At 33.9% G+C, this 24972-nt stretch overlaps 1 protein-coding gene across 50 annotated transcripts in view; it reads right to left on the bottom strand.

Moving 5' to 3' along the window:
* The window catches only part of Rims2 (regulating synaptic membrane exocytosis 2), a 520587-nt gene that overhangs the window by 136208 nt on the left and 359407 nt on the right, over positions 1–24972 (bottom strand). For 20 of the 50 annotated variants that reach the window (XM_087555415.1, XM_087555422.1, XM_087555424.1 and 17 more), the window contains 2 exon segments: positions 24517–24626; positions 5188–5229 (listed from right to left, as the gene is read on the bottom strand). In XM_087555415.1, coding sequence (XP_087411541.1) covers positions 5188–5229; positions 24517–24626 — 152 coding nt within the window. 50 annotated transcript variants of the gene reach the window in all.

The following is a 24972-nucleotide window of genomic DNA, read 5'->3' as shown; positions in this document are numbered from 1 at the left end:
TGAGCAAATGGGACATTCACACGGAGATTGAAACTAACCCACACCTCTCAAATCTATAAAGACATCATGGACCTTTAGGAAAGACTTGAAACTAAGAAAAACAAAACGGGAGAACCCATCAAGAATCTAGCAAGGATTTCCTGAATAGGACTCCAGTATCCTAGGGGAAAAAGCAAGAATTTAAATACTAAATTATGTAAACTCTGAAAGCTTCTTCACAGCAGAGGAAAGAGTCAACAGAATGAACAGAAAACCTACAGAATGAGAGGAAGGCCTTTGCTAGATATTTATTTAGCAGTGGAATAATATACATAATACACAAATCAATAGACTTCTTTAAAGATTTATTTCTAATCATGTGAATAACTGTGTGTATGACTGTACAGAAGTGAGCATCAGATTCCCTGGAGCTGGAGTTACAACTATTTGAGGGTTCTGCAAACTGGACACTGGTTAACCAATAAGTCATCTTTAATCTTTTAAACACCTTTAATATATTCTTAACATCAAAGAAAGAAAGTCAATCAAATATAGGAAAATTATCTGAACAGACATTTCTCAAAAGAAGGATAAATGAAAAAGAGTGAATGGATTACAATTTAGTCACCAGAGAGATGCTAATCCTACCTTCATTGGAATTCTATGTCATGACAGCAAAAATGGCTGTACATCTATTTGTTTGTTTACTTTTAGGAGAGGATAAGAAATCCTAGTCAAATTACAGGAAGAAAGGAACCCGCATGCACAATTGATAGGAAAGTTAACACTGCCACCTATGAAAAACAGTGCTTACTGAGCAATGTGTGAGTCCTAGGTTTTCATTTCTAACCAATGGACAATAATCATAAGGTAGAGCTTGACAGTATGGAAGCTGCTCTAAAACAAAAACCACAAAACAACCTCAAGAGAATAGGACATGATTCAGCTATCGTAATGGTAGGCATTTAGCTGAAGGAAATGAAGGTCCTGCCAAGGTTGGACCCCTAGTGCAGGGGAATATGGGTGGGGGGCCAATAAGAGGGATGTGTAGGGGGAATTCTGTATGGGGGAGGTGGAGGGGAGGGAATGGGGGCTTATGGACAGGAAACCGGGAAGGGGAATAACATTTGAAATGTAAGTAAAGAAATATATCTAATAAAAAATTAAAAAGAAAAGAAAGTACCTGCAAATCTATGTTCTTCTGCCACTACTCCCTTTAGTCAAGTTGTAGAAGTCAGCTCTCACTCAGATACAGTGTTTCAGAGATGACAAGCTCAGGGGTGCATCACTAAAACTGGGATGCAGATGTTTCTGTGACAGTTACAGCCTATGCTAGCAGCCACAAGCTAATATACTTGAAATAATTCATTTAAAATATAAACAATTAGTAAGTAATGGTACAATAGTATATGTAATAAAATAATTCTATATAACAGAAAAATGTTCCCACATATTTGGGGTTGAGCTATTAGTAGTTTATAGTGATAAAGAAAATTAAACTTCAACATCATTGGAGATGTAAGCCTCGGCTAATAAACTTACTAACCTTTTACTGATTAACACTTCAGCTTTAGAAAAGAATTAACCACCTCTCACTTTTGTCTACAGCTGACATTCATCTTGAACTGTACTCATAAGATTTACTAACAGGATTTCCTCTATCTGAGCCTCTTCTTAGCTTCTCTACTGATCCTTCTTTCATGGCTTTGGACAGAATGCACTAATCTTTTAGTCCTTGGTATCTATGGTTGTAGAAACTAGCACAATGTTGCTTAGTAAAGACCAAGTCCTCATCTGCAGCAGTTTGACTGCAATAGAATGCCAGAGAGCCCAGACTTCAATGTTATAGAACTACCAAGCCAAACAGTTTTAAAATACATGCCCAAAGAGACTTTGGATTAGTTACTTAATAACAAAATTTGGTTTGTATAAATACAAGAAGCCAATAAAACCTTTTCTCTATACATTTTTAAAATTTGTATTTTGTGAATTCTATGAGTTTGTATATAATATTTCTAAGCTCCCTCAGTCCTTTCCTTAAATTCTTCTAAATCATGTGCACACTAGACATCATTTATTCTTATGTGAGCAATATCTCCATTATCAATCCTCTGATTGAATCTCTGAACTCTCTCAAGCACATTAGTTCTACCCTCTGGTATATTACAAAAAGCCTTTCATAACATTTAAATGCAACCTCTGAATTTTCTTTCTTAGAGTAGCTTAATTTCCCCTTCTCTTTTTACCACTACAAAACAATATAGTATATTTTATTTACTTAGTTTTCAGTTTCTTGTGATAATTTTCCAATCAGTTTCGTCTTAAAATTCATGACCTTTGTTCTCTAAATCTTTCCCCTGTAGATTATTTCCCTTGGAACATCCTATTCTTTCATTTACAAACAGTATGGCCTCAGCTTCTTAACAGAAGGTCTAGTTCTACTCTTATCCAGAATAGAAAGCTGACCCTTCAATAGAAGTTGTCTCAGAAACACTTTGATCTCACAAATATCTTTTATGTTCATTCACTAGCAAAGCAAATTTCAACACATCTCTTTTACCCTTCGTGGCACCTCAGTAACTTCAATCACCTGTAGGGTACGGTTCTGCTACTAAGGTCCGGTTCTTGATTTGTTGGTAAAGAAAGCCATGGGCCAATTGCTGGGCCGAAGGGTCATGTGAGTTCTCATAAGGGAGTGGCTACATAGGCCACTCCTATAGACAATTGGTCAGGGCAGTTTAGCAATTGACTTTTAGGGCAGATGGGAGAGGGGGCGGGGATATAAGAAATTGATAAAGGCAACTTTTCCATGTGGGAGATAGTAGTGCCCAGCAACTGTGCCAAGAAGGCAAATTGAAATGAACAACTGTGTGTGTGTGTTTTATCCAAGACTTCAAGGGTAGCTAGGTGGGGGCTGGTAGCATGGTCATCTCCCAGAGCAAAGGTGCATAGAGTAAAACTATACACTATAATCACCTATATAGAGTTTTAGTAGTAAAGTATATTTTGCCTCTCCAATTGCCATTATATTTTCTTTCTCAGGAACATACTCCTGGAGGCAAACATTCTCTTTGCATTGTATTAAAAAAAATACCAAATTAGTCTCTGATAATAATTTCCTGTTTTCTTCAATTTGTTTTTAATATCATACTAAATTACAGTGATTTCATCAAATCTTTTCTCTCAGCAATTTAAAAATATCCGCATCTAACCATGACTTTCTCTGATCATTCATTAGCACATTAAGTCAACTGTCATGAACTCCCAAATTCTTTATTTTCTCTCACTTTATAACTTTTCATCATCCAACCTTGGATCAAAATAATTACACTAGAACTGTACTAGTGAGTCAATCACACAAGCTAAAAGGAAACAATGCCTTGTGAATTTAGGATCTCTGTCCATCTAAACTAGCATATTCCTTTCTAACTTCTCTACAACATCAAGACAGCAAGACTCCTCCTCATGATCCTCATTTACTATCATCTTCTTTCCCATGACCCTTCTTGCTCTTTAATTGCACTTTCAGCCCATAAAGTTCATAAGAGTGCCCTCAGACAAAGACCATTGCCAATCAGTGTTATCTTTGAGTAAGTCAGCATGACTCTTTCTCTCTACAGTCTGTCTCTACTGCCTAGATTCCTTCTTACAATTCTTTGTTCTTGAAGTCTCTTCTTTTAATGACAGGAAGTTTGTTCTAGCAAATTTCTGTTCTTCACTTATTTGAGTCTTAAATGTAAAGAGACCTTCCAGCTCTTTGAATGTTCATATCTGCCAGTGGCATTACTTTCTAAAATGCCCAGTATGGATATTTTTCTAAATTTCAGATTCACATATTTAATTGCTACTATTAATCCTTTATACTTGGATAACCCAAATGAGTTTCTTACCTAACCCATCTGGAAAGAACTCAAATTCTTCTGAAGGATATACAACCTGTATATTCCTGTAAATTGTATAAGCATCCGGCAACCAAATAACAAGAGATTATTTATGCCCCCACTCCTGCATCAATAAGGCCTATTCCATGAATTGAAGGCACCACATCTTTATTAGCTTTTCATGTATTATATGGGTATCCTTAATTTTAATCATTATCTATTAACTGATGGATTTCTGTATTATTGATGACACTTTAATCTGTTCTTTTAAATGACTAACATCTTTGCATTTCTGTTGCTTAACGTGTTTTAATAAATCTCACAGAACCTCTGTGAATTTTAGTAATTTCTATGTAACAATGCTTGAGGTCTTTGATCACTGCTGCCTTGATTCCATATCTATTTGAAAAGTTCTCTACAGAAACATCCAACATTTCCTAACTTTTAATTCAATATCAGAAGTATTGCTTGAACTAACATAAATCTCTGATATAAATGACATCAGTGTTTGTGATTCTCATATAATAATAGTACCAGTAATTAATTATTGCCATTATTTGCAAGTCAAGCCCTGAAAATACCTACAAGGATATGCAGCTGTTTTGTTTGCCTTGATGTTGCCAACACATAGGACAGCATTACAGAGCATTTGTTCAATGAATGTGTGTTTAATAAATATTAAAGTTTCACCTCTTACATGAATCCCTCTATGTATATATTTATTTAAAACAGATTTTATTTAAATTTGTAATTTTATTGAAAAGATTAAAATCATTCATACTAGCAAATTAGCATAGCATATTATCCTGATCTATTAATTTCTAAGTAATAGGAATAAATAAATAAATATAAGAAACTTTCTTCAGAGCAAGTATTAAGTCTTAGGTATCCTAATATCCTAGAAAAATACTGGCCATAATATACCAAAAAATGCATTTTTCAAGTTATGTAAAAATAGAACAAATCAAGTTTAAACAGAGAATAAGTTTGGGAGTAAATTATGACTAATTAATGTAATCTAGGTGATTTTTCTCAGGTAAATAGTCACATATATACATATACATATATATGTATCTCTTGGGTCTCTGGCTATTTTCTAGTTATAGAGAGACAAGACATGAATTTTGTGAAATTCTACTTTTATCCATAAAATTGAAGCACCTATTGTAAAAAGTTGTAATATAAAAACTTAAACACCTGAAAATTTTAATATTTTCATATATTAGAGAAGTGTAAAGTTATGAAATGAGCAAACATGGTAAACTGTTTATAGGATAAGTCAGGTTACATGAAAAGAGAGCAAAGGAGGCCAGGAGCAGACACAGACCTGAGTTTCTCTTCCTTGTGGAGTCCATGTCTTCTGTGATCACTGCATGCAATGAACAGACATAGACAAAGGAGATGGGTATGAGTGGATGTTCTCGAAAGCTAAAGAGACGCTGAGGGAAAGAACCGAGCCATTCTGACAGCAGTCCTGTGCAGTTGTAGGGAAGAGAGTCAGATGTATACTATAACAGATTAGAAGAACTGATGGGAATGTAGTTAGGTAAGTACAGGTTAGCAGAATGAGAAAAATAAAGTTAGTGCATACAAGAGAAACTGAAAAAGCACAGCCAATCTTGAATACTGACACTAAAAAAAAAATACCATTAGTAAAACCAATATTATTTGTATGTTCACATATTTCAAGACATTACTCAGTCAAATTAAAACCTATGCAAAGCTTTCAACATCTAAGTATCTGAACAAAGAATTTAATTGAGTCATTATTAAAAAGACCTGGGTCCCACCCAAAATGTGGTGTTTGTTTATCAGGCCAATATTTCATTAAATCACTTCACCCTAGTTAAATGTTTAAATAGAAAATTAAAAAATAATAAAATATAATACAATTCACTATAACAAGAGTAGATTAAAATATGAGGTTATAATTTATCACTGAAAATTAAAATTGTCATTTAATTTTGACAAATGTTTATCATATTCATTTATAATAATTATTTATTCAGAAAATTCTTATGAATATCACATTATAGATTATTGCTACAGTTTCTTTTAACTTTTACCATTGGAAATCACCATTGACTGGAATGGATGTGGCATATGTTTGGGTAATAATACTTTTCTAACTACTATTTGAGAAATTGAAAAGCTATTGGTTTATACAGTAATTTGAAATCAAGAAAACAAAGCCAATTAAATTAACATATTGGTGAGGCAGTATTAGTACAATTGACACAGGAAAATATTACAACACAAAGTCATAATCTCCTATCGAGATCAAGTACTCATCTGAGTTAAAGACGCAAAATTCTTTAATACCACAATCAGTTCTTGATTAAGTGAATTATAGTCTTTGAGTTATTTATGAGGGAAAAAACATGTTGGAATGCAAGTATATAAGAACTGTAAGTTCTGAGGTAATTAATTCTTACAACAAATGTTTCTTTTTATTAATGGCAAGAAAACAAACTCTATTACAAGAAAAGTTCTAAAATATCTTAGAAAAAGATGAAAGCTAAAATAACTGGAAAAGGAATGGTACAGTTTGGATAACTAGCAACATGTTTTTATTGTGTAACCATATTTTCACATATCAAAATGATATATTCCTCCCAAGTGCATTTCTAACTGGAGACCACTAATAGGGTTGACCACAGTAAATAGATACTGTGTCCTTCTGAACTGTACTCATGCGCATAAAAACTATGCCTCTATTTCCTTTACATGCTCATTACACCTGGACTCTGAAGATAATGTGAACAATTAGATACATTAACAACAAAGGTCCATGCTGAATAACATCACACTGTTATTCTTTGATATGACATTTTCATAGGTAAACATTTAGCACAGTGCTAAAATAGTTTCATCACAGTTAGATGTAAATTGGTAAGGATTGGGAAGAACACAGTCGTTTACAGACACTTGCAGCATCTCTAAGAGAACGTTGTTTTTTCAGAAAACACAGATTGCAATTAAGCTTTCTTCCCAAACCAGTATTTCCTTGTACACTGGGTTAATTTATATGGTTTTCATATTACATATTGCTTTTTAAATGACAACTCTTCTCAATCTCCCCCATTATTACAGTAAATAGTGGAAGCAAAGAGAATCCGAGTGAACGTATCCAAAGTCACAGAACAAGCATCAGCAGGACGGTACTAGAACAAAAGGTTCCTACTCAATGCTCTCTGACCACAGACACGGGAGGGAGTGAGTCTGACAAGGAAAGAGACCAAGAGCCCACGTTCTCACCGTGACACCCAGACATTTAATTATAAACACTCTTAGAAAAACAAAACAAAACTTCATAGCAATGGTCAAGGAACCTAGGATGATTTCAGTTTTATAGGTGACAGATTAACACCTACATTCTCAAACACAGTCATTTTATAAATCTTAGACAATACAAATTTTATGTTATTTGTAATGGGGATTAAAAGGATATATTTTGACCACCATATCTCAGTACTAACAAAAAGTGTCCATTAAAAAACTACTTTCATTATTTATGTAACTATGATACAGTGAAAAACAGGTCAAAAAGTAGATATGAAATATAACTGTAGCAGACAGACGCAGCAAATCAGAAAGACTCCATGTATAAACCCAGTTATATCAGCTCTGTGGAATGCTTTCTTGCCTTCCTTATAATTATATTATGTAGTATGTGTTAAATCTGTTTCATTTAAATAAAAACACTTAAAATCATAAATCACACTTCAATCAAGTCTATATCATGCTACAAATTGTAAAGACAACAACAAACAAACCTCGTTTGTACAGGGTATTGTAATGAAGAGCAGACTCCACTGAGCCTTAAAAGCAGCTACGTGTCAACCTGTGGGTTGCCATGCTCCCGTGAACTTAATGAGTTATCTGCCTCCCAAATGAAGTTGGGTAGGGTTATAAGGTAAGATGGAGAAGACAATGAGGGTTATATGTATATTTAATTGTATACATGTGAGAAATTCTTAAAAATGAAGTCAATTTTAAAAAAAGAAGTTTTATATCTCCCCTGCAAACCTCCCATTCTGTAGCTTGCATTTGGTCATTCCTCGGTCACAAGTGCTATACTCCTCAGTGCAGTCAATGGTAATTGAAGAGTGAATTCCTCTCTCAGGCAACAATCAGTACCACACTCCTAATATCAGCAAACCAGACTCTCCATTTAACCATAATCAGGTAAGTGATCACAGACAGAAAAAGTACCCTTCCTCATAATTGCTAGCTTCTATCAGTTATGCCTAGACTTTTGTTTTAGACTTAGCAAATACAAAGATCTTATAAAGAAAATGTTCATTGCCTTTTCTGTTCATTATAGCACAGCAAACAAAATATGTTCAGAAATCACAATAAAATATAAATTTAGGAAAACTCATAAGCGCTAATTTATCATTATGTAAAATTGTCTTTCAAATACTTCCAACACAATGAAATGAAACACAAATGAAAGAGTTTAAGTTCCTTAGGGAATGCAGTGTGGGAATTTATTAGGTGAGAGATTTATAATGACACTGTAAAAAAGATGGATCTTTCCAAAACAGGCCTGGATGAGCACATAGTCAAGCAGGACAGCTTTAGGGACAATCAGGAGAGACTGGACTCTGGTGTCTGTCTGAGGTCCTGAAATTAGTCCACTGAAGATCACATGATGGCTATACTGATGTCTAAGTGTTTTACTACTACTTACATTCAAAGCTCATCTGCTAATCTGTGCCTTATTAATAAATATTAATTTGCCTTACACAAATTTTCCTCTATCAAAAAAATGAATTAGTTCTATCACAATCTATAAATAATCAGAAAATATGTAAAAGTAACTAAAAATAGAATCCTGAATAATCTTTCCAGAGTGAAAGGATAAAAATATCAAATTATAACACTGTATACATAGGAAGCAATAAATTGACTAACAATTCTTTTATGAATTCTTTTATGAATTATTTACTATGTTTCAAACATAGAATTCATTAAAGTGCTATTTTGACACATTCTGAATGACTGAAATATCTGTGAATCTATCGCACTTCCAAACATTTATTAAATGTGAAGAAGTCAACCAATTAGCCTTCTCAGCATACTTCCTATGTGGCAAACACAGTTTGTAACTGAACTATTTTATGTAGACGTACACTTTTTCTCAGAGGTAATTTCTAGTCATTAATGTGCAGATAAACTCACAAATAAATGTAAATTAAACAATTTAACATGTGTTTTCAATGTATAATAGTACTCATTGAATCTGCAGGGATCATAGCTTTCTTGTCTACAGTAAGATTGCAAATAAAAAATAAATTATTTATTGTCAATGATTATGTATCTTCCATTTATATTAAGAACATCTAGGGCTGGGCTTTGCCTAGCATATGTTGGGGCCGAGGTTCACCAAAAACAAACAAACAAACAAAAAGACCAGCTCCATTAAATTTATACCCTAAAACAAATCTAAAATGCATGCCTAAAAGGAGTATGAATGATTAAGCAGTAACTTCTGGACACTGTTCTGTACTCACAGCAGAGACCTTCATGTGACAAAGGGGAGAATATGATCACACACACTCCCAGGGGTCTCCATTTCTGGAGCCATCCATCACATTAGAAAGTGAACAATTCCTCACTAGGACATCTTATTGTGAAGTGGGATAAAGGAAAAAAGCAGATGCCATTCAAAATTCACTCAAACATTTACCTCATTCTCTAATCTTTATCATGAAAATTAGCATTTATTACTAAAGTGTTTATCACATTTGTTGTTGACATACTTTCTAAAATGGAAAAGTTGCAAAATGTTCTAATTTTTGTATATTTTTAAAGGACAACTGAAAAGAAGAACAGTATATATTACTGGTAGACCCAAAACTTGCCTTTAGGGTTTTGGTTCATACACAGAGACACCTTTTCCAATATAACATTTTACTACAATCGATGTCTGATAACCAATTTTGATAACCCATGAAAGGTGGTCTTAATTTTAGTGGATAAAACTAAGAACTGAGCACTGATTTTAACACATAAACCATTGAAAGCCTAGATTTACCTAAAGATAAAGACTCCTAGCAAATCTTCCATAGAGTCCAGAGTTAAAGTCCCACATTAAAAATAGTACCTCTTTATATCCTTCATGTCTTTTAAAACTACAAAAAATTTTGATATGTATGTATTCCACATTTATTCTATTTTACTAGAATATCATACAACTAAAACTTTAATTTCAATTGTATTTGATTTAGACAATCAGTTTTCATGGTATAACTCATACCAAAACTTACAAGTGTCAAAACACAAAATTTAAATCATCATTCTGACATGAAGTACTCACCAATTTCCTTTACTGAAGAAGTATGTCCAAATAAAGGATATATATAAGTATACATATATTTATATACATACATATACATTTATTTATATAGTATACACACATTTTGTATGTGTATGTACATTTTATATGTGTATGTATATAATAGTATATATTATGCAAATAAAGTGAAATTAAATCTTTGATTTATATTCTTTTAGCCAAACACTGCATGGGCTTGTGATCTTGACATAAAAATATAGGTTTATATAAAATATCAGGTTTGATGCCACGTAAGAGTTTATGAGCAAAGATAATCCACATCATACAATATAGTGAGGAAAATTAATTAGTCACTTTGTTTTTAGTGGTAGAAATCTAGCAGAGATTCTCGCTCAACAAGCAAGAGCTCTACAGAACTAAATCTTTATCTTGAGAGATACTTTTAAGAGGTATTTTTATTATATAAACCATAATACAAATTATTTTTACATCTGTATTTTTATATCTCTTTAAACATATTAAAAATTACGACTTTCCAATACACTGAGTCCAGTTAAGACTGCTAAACATAGTTTCATCTCCAGTGAATGTATTTAAATCCCTGAAATGACTTAGGTTTCATTTCATTTCACTTGACTTTCCATCGGCTCTCACACTGTGGACTTTCTGTGCAGTCAGCTTCACCAGCACTCCACTCTCCTTAGTAGCCCTTGTCACAATGGTTCAGTGCATGCTGCAACTACTTTTTAACTTGTTTACGTCACCAAAGATTCTAAGAGGACTATTGCTTTGTCTTTCCTATGAACTCAAATGATTCATTATTGGCATTAATGTTGGCATTGCAATAGACGGTAATAAATACTCATGAATGAACTATTTTGATTTATACTTTGATATATTTAAATTACAGGTTTTTCAGCTCAAAGAAAAATAAGCAAGCACATGAAAATACACTATCATTGTTCCTACACACAGCCATTTAAAATAATATAAAAAGTAAAAATGATTCAAGTATTTTAAAGTTGATAAAATGTTATTGTGCACTGATTTCTCTAATTACAAATTAAACGTTGTAGTGATTATTGAATAGGTCTTAGCAACTTTCATGTCTTTCCTCTTAAAATATGGGGATAGGGTTGGGGACTTGCTACGAAATCGAACTGTTGTACAAATTGAGGAGAAGAAAGCGAAACATTTCACCTCCTTGATAACATGAATGGTTTGAAGAGACACTTTCTGAGTCTGTGAGCTGTGCCGTCCCTTTTCTTTCCTGTAGTAGCCAGTAACTTCTGACTCCCTAAGTGGCAGAGAGATAATATTGTGGCACAACTCTCTCTTGGCATTTGCAAACTAAAAATAGGGATGCATAAAAAGACAAAGTGGGATATTTCTATTGAGCTTTCTTCAGTCCTGTTGAGAGAAGTGAGTGCTTCTCCATTAAAGTACCATCAAATACATAAAGCAGACATTCTCTTGTGCTTACACAGTAATTTTTCCTTTAAAGACACGAGGTTAATTTTATAAGTAAATCATGTTACACATTCATCATGTACTCCACACTGATCTGCACACTATAAAGTTCACATCAAAATGAGAGGTAAGGTACAAGGACACACACTTTAAAAAGCATGAAATGCAGTGTTTATAGTCTCATGCTTTCATGTGGTTTCCACCCTGACAAACCTGGCTCAGACTGGAGTTTCGGGGTCGGCAATGGTTTGTCATCACTTACTGTACCATTCGCCTTTCCCTGTTGGTCTTCCCATGTAACTTCTAGTACAAATTAAAAAAAAAGGATCAGTGCTTGTCAGAAACACAGATAATGCACATAACAAGACCTCAAACCTCAAAGAACCTTAAGAATTGGGATTAAAGAATCATTCTCCCAAATTCTACAATATGTAAGTTGTTAAAAATTTAAATGTAGAAATTGATATGGCTTGAGTTGTTTTTATTGAACTCAAGATCTAAAATTTTAAATTATGCTTTTTGTAAACCTTTAAATTTATTTTCAATAAAATGAATGAATTCAAGGTATGAAGAAAATAATTAATGATAGCTTAAATAATTAAATGATAGCTTAATAGAGAATAACCATTACTTTGTTGATTCAAAAATGTGAATTTATTTTAGAAGTAAAAATTATTAGGAACTGTTTTATTGTGGTAAAATATTTCTATGCAACTTTAAAGATTTTTAGTACATATGAGAAAAAATTAGTTTCAACATATAATAAAATAGCTATTTAGTTTGCTACTCTATTCATTACCTGGTAAGAAAACTAATATGCTAAGAAATATTTCAGTCAATCTAGCAATAAAACAGGGCAAAAGCAATTCTTGACATCATGAACATAGGTTACTTGGCATATCCAATGGCCTAGAAGAGCCTGCAGATTGGTATAACTTTCTTCATTCCGTAAGTGTTAAGCATCCATTATAATGTAGGCATGTGCACAGGGACAAAGGACACAGCAGAGGACAAAATAGGTGCCTCCATGATCATGAAGGTTCTAGAAGGCATGTAGCTTACTGGTAAAGAGCTTGTGGCCTGAACATGGAAGCACAATGACTTAGAGAAAACTGCTAAACAGACAAAGTAAGCAAGAAGGAAATGCATGTCTAAAGCACGATGACATTTTGGAGTATAGTCAGAAAAGTCCTCTCTAAGTAGGCTAGTCTTGAATAAAGAACCTCAGAGATTAAGGTCATTCAGGAGAAAAGGACGTTACATGTAAGAATAGTCAAGTGTAAACATTTTAAGTTAGAAGTATGTCCAGAGAAACCGAGAGGTCACTGTGGATGAAGCAGAGTGGACACAAGCTAGATGAAGAGGAAAAGAGATAGAGTGATGGACAAAGGGATAGCAACTTGTTGGGCAAATACTAAAATGTTCCTCTCAACCACTAAATCTCAATTTTGCATTACTTCTTTCTTTTAAAGTAATTTGACTTTGAATTTATTTATGAACTTATAGATGTTAAAGGGCTTGTTCTCTCCTTTTTTATTACTTTATTTCTAGTCCAACAGTTGTCCCCCCTATTCCAACCTCTTACAGTTTCTCATCACACTCCTCCTCCTCCCATGGGGGAGAAGCACTAGTTCTTTCTTTTTTCTTTTTTCTTTTCTTTTTTTTTTTTTTTTTTTTTTTTTGGACCTGGGGACCGAACCCAGGGCCTTGCGCTTGCTGGCAAGTGCTCTACTGCTGAGCTAAATCCCCAACCCCAGCACCAGTTCTTAAAAGCAACCCTGGGTCCTGCTAAGACTGAACCCCCAGTGAACTAGATTGTTGGGGGCAGGGCGGCAATGGGGGGAGGATGGGGAGGGGAACACCCATAAAGAAAGGGAGGGGGAGGGATTAGGGGAATGTTTGCCTGGAAACCGGGAAAGGGAGTAACACTCGAAATGTATATAAGAAATACTCAAGTTAAAAAAAAAAGCAACCTTCTTATCTTCTTTTTTAAAAATTTATTTATTGCATGTGTATTTATTGCATTGTGTCTTCCCATACACAATGTTCCTGTGTGCACATGCTAACACACACACATGCACTCACAGAGAGAGAGAGAGAGAGAGAGAGAGAGAGAGAGAGAGAGAGAGAGAGAATTAGAACATGCATGGAAGTCAGGAAAACTTTTTTTTTCTTTTTTTTTTTTTTCGGAGCTGGGGACCGAACCCAGGGCCTTGCGCTTGCTAGGAGGAAAACTTTTAAGAGTCAGTTTTATGTTTCTACTATGGACTCTCTGGCTATGTCTTTATTCACATTCCTCTACACAGTGGTAAACCATTGCTACTATGCACATGTTAGAACAAATGAAACTCAAGACTGATGATCAAAATGTGAATGCTTCACTCCTTCTTTAAAAGGGGAACAAGAATACCCTTGGCAGGGAAGAGAGAGGCAAAGATTAAAACAGAGACTGAAGGAACACCCATTCAGAGTCTGCCCCACATGTGGCCCATACATATACAGCCACCCAATTAGACAAGATGGATGAAGCAAAGAAGTGCAGGCCGACAGGAGCCGGATGTAGATCGCTCCTGAGAGACACAGCCAGAATACAGCAAATACAGAGGCGAATGCCAGCAGCAAACCACTGAACTGAGAACGGGACCCCGGTTGAAGGAATCAGAGAAAGAACTGGAAGAGCTTGAAGGGGCTCGAGACCCCAAAAGTACAACAATGCCAAGCAACCAGAGCTTCCAGGGACTAAGCCACTACCTAAAGACTATACATGGACTGACCCTGGACTCTGACCCCATAGGTAGCATTGAATATCCTAGTAAGAGCACCAGTGGAAGGGGAAGCCCTGGGTCCTGCTAAGACTGAACCCCCAGTGAACTAGACTGGTGGGGGGAGGGCGGCAATGGGGGGAGGGTGGGGAGGGGAACACCCATAAGGAAGGGGAGGGGGGAGGGGGGAGGGGGATGTTTGCCCGGAAACTGGAAAAGGGAATAACACTCGAAATGTAAATAAGAAATACTCAAGTTAATAAAAAAAAAGAAAAAAAATTGCATAAAATCTCACCATACATAAAGCTGTCTCTTTACCTACTAGTCTTCCTATGTAACAGAGCATTCCCATTTAACAAAGCTGGTCACGATTATTACTAAGGGAAAATCAGATTTGTAGAATGTAAGTTAATTTGTCTATTATTTTGAACTAATGTATCAATATGCTCTAAATGAGTTAGGAATCACTAAGGAGATAAGTTTCTCTTAGTAAAATACTTTCATTTTCCCGAAGATTCCAATTAATCATTTCACTGTTTAGAATTCAGTCGTGGATCTAAATTTTACAGTGTTATTAAGCTGACATATTGTTAAAATTTAATCATTTCGAGGTATGAAAATCCTAAATTATTACTTTATTTTAGTATTTATAGTGTGTAGATGAGATAACTTAGTATTGACTTAATAAATTAAGTAATTTGAAGCAGATAAGTCTCGAGGATTTAACTATGAGGTGAACAATGTCTGCAAAGCTACTGTATTCCAGGTAGCCTCATCACAACAGATAATTTTGTATCAAAATTGATCTAAAGAGCACAGACTTCTATATTAGCTAGATTTTGCTCAATGTGCTTTAATGTGCTCTAATACATATCACACAGCACACAGACTCTATACAGCACACAGGAGACTTCTAATTAGTAAGTATGAGAACAAAATATTTATCCTAGGTTAACAAGTAATTTCAAATACCTGAATCTACGAAGTTTCACAGTTGCATGCTGGCAACAGGAGAAATGTGTTATTTCTTATTCTCAGATGAACTAGCCTTCAGATAACCTAACTCAGGGCCTGGAGATCTTGTACACTTTGAAGACAAAGCTTTGAACACAAGTCCTAAAATGTAGAGCTTGCTTAGTACCCAAGTGTACGGGTGTCGAGCAGAAGACAATCCCAGTGCTCCAGTTAATTGTAAAGAGGCTTTAGATTTTGTTGACTAGGTTCTCACTATGTAGTCCTAGTACTGTGCTGACCAGTTTGGTCTCAAATATACAGTGATCCTTCTGCCTCAGACTCTCAATCCTAGAATTAGAGTGAAACTCTGTCTCAAAGAGCTAAATCAAAAGGACCCCATGAAACAGGTGAGATGGGGGCATTCATTCATCCACACCAAAAAACCTCCCTAACACGAAACTAATGTCAAATTTCTAAAAAAAGATGCTTTACAAATTATATCAAGAAAGTCAATGATGTGGATCTCAACAGCAGCCACGAAAGTCATGCATTCAATGGACTACTTTCCTAAACCTAATTAGTTACCTAAGCATTTGGAAGTACAGATAAGATCATATGAGAAAAGGAGAAGACAGTCATGATACGGAAACAGAGGTTAGAAACTAGAAAATGTGTGCTCACAAGGACTTAATGCCACACAAGTAGATATCGGGATGTCTTATTCTTTCTCTTATTGTAGCCTCTATCCTTCCTTGAGCCATAAAATATCAGCATATACTCTAAATAGTATATGCTTTGTTTGCTTAACTTCCAAGTCCAGCTTGTTCACGGTCACCAAGCTTTTCCATAAACATAAGTGTGATTGAGCACCCATCCTGCTCAAAAGTATATGCTAGAAATTCATGATATATAAAGTATTTTCGACTCTTGTATCAACATTGGCTATGTTGTCATTTTATATACACAGGGAAGTAATGCAGTATGAACTCCACACTGAAATCTATGCCTGTACAGATATAAATCATTTTTTTGAGATTAAGACAGTTATTCACAATCCCTTGCATTGAAAGCATTTGTAAGAACACAGAAAGGCAGCAAAGCAAAGATCATAGTTAACATCCTCATGTATTCTCATCAGCTTAAATATTACCCAGTTCCTAGAAAGCAGGCCAAAGCAAGCAGCTGTATGAGTGAATTCAACAGTATCTACTTCTTCCCCTCACCCTGCCTCTCTTCTGTCTTTCCTTATGTCGTTCTTTCCTCCATCTATGCGTTTTTCATTTCTTTCTTATTTACATTAGCTAAATATGAAATTCCAAAGACAATTTTACATTAAAAATTATACCCAAGAAACAAAATATTTTTATATACAACTCACTGTACATTTTGGGAGGGATTTTATAAAATGTTATGCTATACAATAATACATCACTGATGGCCAATTAAACTGTGTGATAACTTTCTAAAATAATGTATCATTAAACAATAATAAGATAATAAGTAATTAGAATCAAAAATGCTTGGGACATCAGTTTCTATCAACCACATTTCCAAAACCACCAAGTTTCAATTCAAATCCTCTGTGGTATCTTATTTAACACAAGAGGAAGCTGAAGCATAGTGAAATTAAGTGACTTGCCAAAGTTCACAAAGTCTGAGAAGGAAACGTAAGATGAAGACACAAGAAGTTGACTGGCAGTGCATCTGTAGGGAGTATTGAAAAGTAATAATGGACTGAAAAATCCTGATAAATTGTGTGCCAAAAGCATTCTAAAGCTCTCTACACTTTCAAATACATAGCTAAGCATGTATAAATAACATCAATGAATATATTGAAATCATAAAATAACATGCTTTAATAGTCCATCCATTCATTTCTACTGTGTTATATAGTCTTTTATCTGGAGCATAGCACCAGTAACGAACTATCAAACTATAGTGTGTGTGTGTGTGTGTGTGTGTGTGTGTGTGTGTGTGTGTGTGTAACAGTAGAGTTCATTCAGTTTGATGGTCATAATCAAATATGACTTTAAATCTAAAACTCATGCTTTCAGAGTATCCAAGGTTCACACAAGAAATTATAATTTCTAGAATTTTATATTATATAATTACAAATTATTTAATTATAATATGTCTGAGAAATTATACTAATAGCTAATGCTAATATAGTACTGACTATATGAAAAACTTATTTGAAGCAATTTAAATATGCTAAATTATTTCAAAAAGAAAATGTATACTAAATCTAAAGGGCAACAAGGTTACAACAGAACAGTTTTCATCCTAGATAGCTCATACTCTAGACCAAATTTTTCAGAATCCTTCTGTGCATAATTTGATTTTCTACACTTACTTCCCATGAAAATTTGTAAGTGATAATAGCACAGGCTGATCCTTCAACAATAACTGTATTTCAATGCTTTAGAAAATCTAAATACTTTGCAATATTAAAACAAGTTGTTAGGAAATGGCAGAATATGAAGTAATAAGATGGTTGAGAAAAATGTGTGGAAAACCTACACAGAAAACAAACCTATTCAAAACAGCTCTCGTAGTAAGTTGTCTGTGTGTATTACTAAATATTAACAAAATATACAAAGCTAAACAACAACACCATAATAAAATATAATACCAGATAGCTTGACCTGAGTAATAGGCTAAAAAACCCTACAGATCCAAATACTAGATTAAAATGAGAAATTACCTACAAACCATTCAAAGTTCTCATCATTCAAACTGTTGTTCATTAATAACTAATGCTAGGCTTAGTTATATCACATGGAGGACCATTATACATAAAGTATTACTCTTTATGCTGATAAAAATGTTTACAGTGATGCAAGGGCAAATAAAAAGTTTGCAAAGAGTAAAAAGAGCCAATATGCATTAAGGACAGGAAGCTTTGTGTACAGGAAAAAAGAAACTGGGAAACCTGAAGAGTCTGAAGTAGCCTTGCTTAAGGAGACATCAAGGTAAGAGAGGACAGAATAAGCCATCACAGTTGGAGGCCTTTGACCCAGTGACCCCATGGGAACAGATCCCACTTAATACTTAGATGTTCATCAAGCCAATATGGCAGTATGTGTTCACAACTTATGCAGTCAAATAATGGAATGAACTTGAAGATGTACTTTTTCAGTTATACTTAAATATATATAAAAATTTTCTTTCATGGGTTCTAAGAAACATCAGAGAAGTCAATAAATATGTCATACACACACAACTCTTGAGGGTCAGTTAAAGTTCCATTTTATGTGATGTGCTCTAATTTTAACTATATTTTCACATTACTCCCACCTTTTAAATCATATGACAGAACAGACATTAATAATTATCAGTGTTATGAAAGGGTCGTTCATCCCCAAAGGAGTATTGACTGACAGGTTGAAAACACTTTTTCAGATAAAGGCCATATTAATTAAGCTATTGAAATACTAAGGTGTTCATGTCTTTATTTAGCTCAATAACAAAAGGTCAAATGTTATAGTACTAAAAGATTTCTAATATTCATGGGATCATTCAAATGCTGACATTGCAAACAAGTTTGTATAGATATTTTGGATTATTAATTATTCCAAAACACAAGTCGGATAGTTTGAATTAAGTTTTGGTAAACTCTGGATTTAAGTCAGTTGCCTTTTTATTTGTCTCAGCAACAAATTAATCCATGTATATAGAGTAGTAATTCCACAAATGTTTTCTACTTATTACTTATATTTATCATTTGTTATTGTCAAATTTCCCATTGTTTCATTCTAAGAGTTTATTTTAAATAGTGTTATTTTAAAATAAATTCAAAATTGAAAATGTCTATATTATATTTTAAAATTCATAATATATTACCACTATTTTCTTCAGAATTTTGGAATTTAATGTGATCAAAAAAATAAATCTCAATTTCAATCTGTACATTTCAATAAAATAGGAGTCTTAGCATCAATAAGTTACTTTTGTGTGTGTGTGTGTGTGTGTGTGTGTGTGTGTGTGTGTGTGTGTGTAGGAGGGGGGAGGGAAAGAGAGAGAGAGTGAGTGTGTCCACATGCAGTGCTAGGCAACTTCTAAGCCATTGAGCTGCATCATCAGCCTATGGTAAAATATTAGAGATTAAATAAGTAGAAATAGATACAAACAAGTATTTTTTACCACTAAATAACAAATTGGGACTAAGACTTTCTAATTTAATGAATTATATTTATACACATTATAAATGTCAGTACAGAGAGACACATACATAATTTTAGACTTGCCTTTTTTCCCATTATTAGGTAAGCTTGATGTTTCTTCCCTGTTGTCTTTAACATTGAAACCAGACAACAATAATTAATAATTAAGGTCATTAGCAAGCCAAATCAAAACACTCCAAAAAAGAATGAACCATGCACTGCAGAAATAGATACATGCATTTAATATGACACCCCACACTGCACACATTAAAATAAGGTCTATGCAATCTATGTTCCCTATTCTATAGAGAGAGTCATCAAAGTAACCAGACAGAAGAGGCATTGTGTACTAGACTTATGTGCTGGGAAGTTTTGTTTTGTTGTGCTATGATACCACATAATGTACTTAACTAATTTCTTAAGAATGAGTCACTAGTGACAAGATGGTTTTTAAAATGCAAATGTAAAATGTAAACTGGTTCTTTATGTTAAGGGGTAAAACAAAAGTGACACTGATTCGCAGAAGTCACCAAGTAGTACTACTAACTCTAAAATTATCTTGGAAGCCAATTCCTGTGAGACTCAGGACACGAGTAGATTAGCATTGAGACATGAAGGACAGGAAAACAGAAACATTAGCTCCTCAGTCCAATGAAAAGGACGTTACTCTATAGCAGTCCACAAAGTTTTAACTCCATTCAGTCAGGAAAATGAAAGGCATTTGAAATTCTAGAAGTGATAATATTTGATATTCAGAATGGAATACAAATATATATTTCTTTAACAAGCAATTAAGATCGCCTTTTTATTCCATTGTTAGATATATACTGATGATTTCTCTACCTGATAAATTAGGAAGTTACTGATTACTAGCAGCAAGACATAATGTCCTTTTGTTTTAAAAACTACAAATAAGGTTCAGAAAATGGATCCATGAAAATATAAATGGACACAGTATATACAAGGAGATTATTTTCTTAGAATGATAAAAAGAAGTGGAGGAGGACAGAAAACCTAACTTTAAAACTCATAAATACAGTCATATATTAAGAGAAATGACCAGCTAAATACTTAACAAAAATAGGCTTAAAATTATTCTGCAGTTTTCCCAGAAAGCTAAAATTCAAGACAATTTAAAAAATATTAGGATCCAATTCAGAGGTTCAAATAAATATAAGGATAATTCAATAAAATTACATAAATGTATTTGTGGGTATCTAATATTTTACCTTGACAGACACTGATAAAAACATCCAATTAGCTTATGATTACAAAATTCAAGAGAAGAAACTGTGTGGCCTCCACAGGTCAGCCACCACAGAGAGGAACGGCTGCCACAGTAATCGGCTACAGCAATAATGAGTTCAGACAGGGGTAGGGAATCCAGAGAAAATTCTTGTTTAGTAAATGATCTAGTGGGAAAATATTCATAGTTTATTAAATGTTAAGGAAATCTGTTCTGTATGATCTTAAATTTTCCCTCTCCTAGTTTTGAAACCCTGAAACCAGAAGCTAGAGTCCCATTAATTCAGGGAGGCATAAGGGAAACATTTTCTAGTAGCTAGCTCATGAAGGTTATTTATTAAGAGGTAAAAGAAACAACCAGAATGTAAATGAACAACCAGCTTCATAAATGATGTATATATTTAGGCTGAAGGCATTCCCTATAATTTTAGTTTGTTTTAATCATTAAAAGAGAATATTCAAATAATTGACTAAATTAAACACCCTGAACTTGACTAGATTCTTTTACTTTAAGACAGTAACTTATTTAGAAGACAATCAGACAGACCTGCCTTGACCTCGTCTCCCTCCTTTTCCACCCCCTTTTCTTCCACACGCCCAATTTCTTCAGTAACTTCTGTATTTGCAGAAGTAAGAGAAAAAGATAAGTCCATGAATCTGGTTGTTAATTTTAAACAAACAAACAAATAAGCAGACAAATAATTGTTAATGAAATAATGGGTGCTTCTAAAAAGGAAAGTAGCTAACATGTTGCATTTCTGACATGCTCTAGAAAGCAGATTGTTTACTGTAAACAAATCATCACAGTTGGTAGTGGTACTGACTTGGAAAATAGAAACCGTGACCCTCTAGAAGATTTAAGATATGTGGGAGGCACAATTCCATAGGAGGCACAATAACGTAGTAGGTGTATTATTTGAAACACTATACATCAATTTTCTTCTAAGAAGAAAACCATGACACTATAAATTCCAATTTTTACAAAATTAAAGTAATAATTTTTACAAAATAATAATCAAAATCAATATTTAAGAAGATAATAGTAAAGATGCTTTATGGTGGCTGAGTACATTGTACTTTATCATTCTAATTTTGGAGGTTTATGGCAAAGAGTATGAAAAATATCAACTTCAAGATCAAAATAAATAATATGTTAAACTAATTAATTACTAGACAATATAAAATAATTACTCAAAACCATAGAGTCAAATTAAATTTTCTCGTGTTTTAGTTACTAAAGATAGAATAAATGATTCAACTGTGTTTACACCAGAAATGCCGTAAATGGCATGACCTTTCAACCATGCAGCAGAAAGTCAAACATTAAGACTACCAGCCAGTAGTCTACCTTTACCTTCGCTCAGAGGTTGAGGATCTACAGGAGAGGTAATCACTATCTCCTTTAATCCTGAAAAATTTACAGGTTCGTGGATCTCTGAAGCCTCAACATGGCTGAAAATGCGGCTACAATCAGCCACTACCATTAAGTAATACAAAATAAAACCTCTTCCACACTGTTCTTCTGTGAAATAAAAACTGGAAAATCACCATTAGAGACGTGAATGAAACTTGCTAAATATTAGTGGTTTTAATGAATTGCTTTCTACCTAAGACAAAAACCAAAATGAAGAAATAAAATAGTAAAGTGAGTGTTCTTAAATGTCTTTAAATCATTTAACCCAAATTTTCCTCCAGTAGTAAGGTTTCTTTTCTTTCATATCTAGCACTGCATAGCATGAAGCTATCCACACCTAAACAGACTTTCACTATAAAAGACATTAAAATGAAAACCTGACATGTTTTTGAGGAGAGAAAAGCTGCACATTATTGAGTTCTCCTTATGAAAGCAATTCAAAGGCACAGCATTTAGTTTTATGGAAATAGTCAACTGCTCCAGCAATGCCACCGATGTGTTTTTATCAAACAGGAAAAGAAAGCATCATCCTCATGAGTACTGTGTTGTGGACTCAGGATACAGGAAAGCAGAAGCTGCCATGGAGCTGATAATTGTTCACTCACAACTCCTAAGAGCAGAACTTAAATCAACAAGTTTTCTAAGACAATAAAACATATAAAGAATGACAGGTTTTAGTGGTAATCTATATTCTATTGAGGTATCTTTTCAATTTATAAGACAGCATTTCCTTTTCAACTCAATAAACAATTGTTCCACTTCTACAGTTGCTGGAGACTCAGTAGTAAACCACATGGTCCACAATGTCAAAATGCTAAAACCAGCAGAGGTTTATTACTCTAGCAAACACATGGCAGTCCACGTACTGCAGCTCAGTGTACTTGTCTTAAGGCATAAAGCAGTGTGTGATAATCAATGCATACAACTGTCATATTTATCCATGATATACTCCAAGCAGACCTGCTACAACATGAAACACAAAACAGGAAACACAAGCCCAAAATCACTACCTAACTCAGTAACTTACATAGAAAGTGAAATTTAATAATAAAAAGATCATCAGAAAAACATAAGATGAGAATATAACCAGACTATATATATATATATATATATATATATATATATCCTCAATGGCATAAACACACTCTGCAATTGATATCTCCGGTTACAGTCTTAGTCAAAAATCCAGAAAAAGTTTTAGAGTAAATTAAATATTTTTATAAGAACAAATATTGTCTAGTTATTTAAAAGAAGTTTAAACTCTGCACTCTTACTTGACTCAACATTTAACTCTTTAGTGTTATTTCATAGAAAATAAAATTTGAATACTTTATTAGAATATAGAAAACAAAAACAATTAACTGTATGTAAAACCATGTATGAAAAGACATCAATTGCAGTTGGATTTATTTTTGCTTGCACTGCCCCCAAAAGGCTTTCAGCACAAAACAAACCCTCCCTTATGTACAGACCTTCATAAGGTTCTATCTCCTTGACTCCATTGTCTAGGGAAAACAAAATAAAAAGAAAGCAAAGGGGGGAAGAACCAAAGCACAGGGGTCAAAAACAACAGAAAATTTCAAAGTAATAGAATATATCATCTATTAAAGAAAATGAAAATAGTAATTTGGCTACACACACACACACACACACACACACACACATATATATATATATGCATGTATGTATATACACATACACACACACATATATATGTATATATACACATATTTTCAAAAGGTTACTAAGTAGAGGAATTGTGACTTAAAAGATGTTAAAAATTGTCCTGTCCTGTTATCCATGCCTTTGGAGAGCCTGTAGCTGAGATTTACAGCTGCTTGAGCCATGTGCTCAAGTGTGTGGGCTTTTCATGTAGCACAACTGTTCCAAGCATCAGTACAACATGCAGCTTTCTGTGTGTTCCGGCTACCTTTCGCTTCCACTCCAGATTTGAGAAGGATCACCATTGTGCATCAGCTAGCCAGTCCTTGGCAGTGTGTGAAAACTGATTCTGCTAGTTACTAATAAGCTTTGTATAGTCACCAACAATCTCCTAATCTTAGCAAAGACATCATAATCCAGCTGCTTATATAAGATGATCGCTTACTTTTAAACACACTTATTCAAATTTGAAAGTATATAAAAGTAAAGATTTTTCTTTTTATCGTCAAATAAAATTTTACATGCAATATACATTATATTCACAAATATAACTGCTGTCAAATTAGATCATGCATATAGTTAAATACAAAAAAATTATAGCGCAAAGATAGTAGAAAATCTTGATTCACCTCAGTTCCATGTGTAATTCCTACATGGCATAATCAGAAAACTAAAAACTTACTTCTTTCCAGTGTTCCCTTTGGTGGGAGCTGAGGAAGCTGCCGGCCCCTTCGTCCTGTTACGGGAGTACTTGACGGACTGGTCTGGACAGAGCCAGTGCGAGGGTGAGACCTACAAGATGAACCATCAATACACTTTCAGAGAGTGTTAAATGTAGTCAGTGTGTTAGCTGGTTACGTACCAGCTTATTAGCACAATTTTTAGTGCAATTAGCTGCTGTTAAAAGGAGAACATGACAAAATATGGACATTTGAAGACATGATTATTTAAACACCAAAAATGTTTATGTTTTGGTGTAATATACATACATACACACATACATGGACAGAAAAGCCTATGGTAAAAATCTATGAAAATCAAAATATAAATTACTAATCTAATCATATGAAAGCAGGTGGCAAATTCTAAACTTGAAAAACAAAAAATGAAACTTTACATTTTTCTACCATAATATAAA

Source organism: Rattus norvegicus, chromosome 7 (genome assembly GCF_021556685.1).
Source record: "Rattus norvegicus strain SHRSP/BbbUtx chromosome 7, alternate assembly SHRSP_T2T, whole genome shotgun sequence".
NCBI classification, from domain to species: Eukaryota; Metazoa; Chordata; class Mammalia; order Rodentia; family Muridae; genus Rattus; species Rattus norvegicus.
This window is presented reverse-complemented; position numbering and strand designations above follow the sequence as displayed.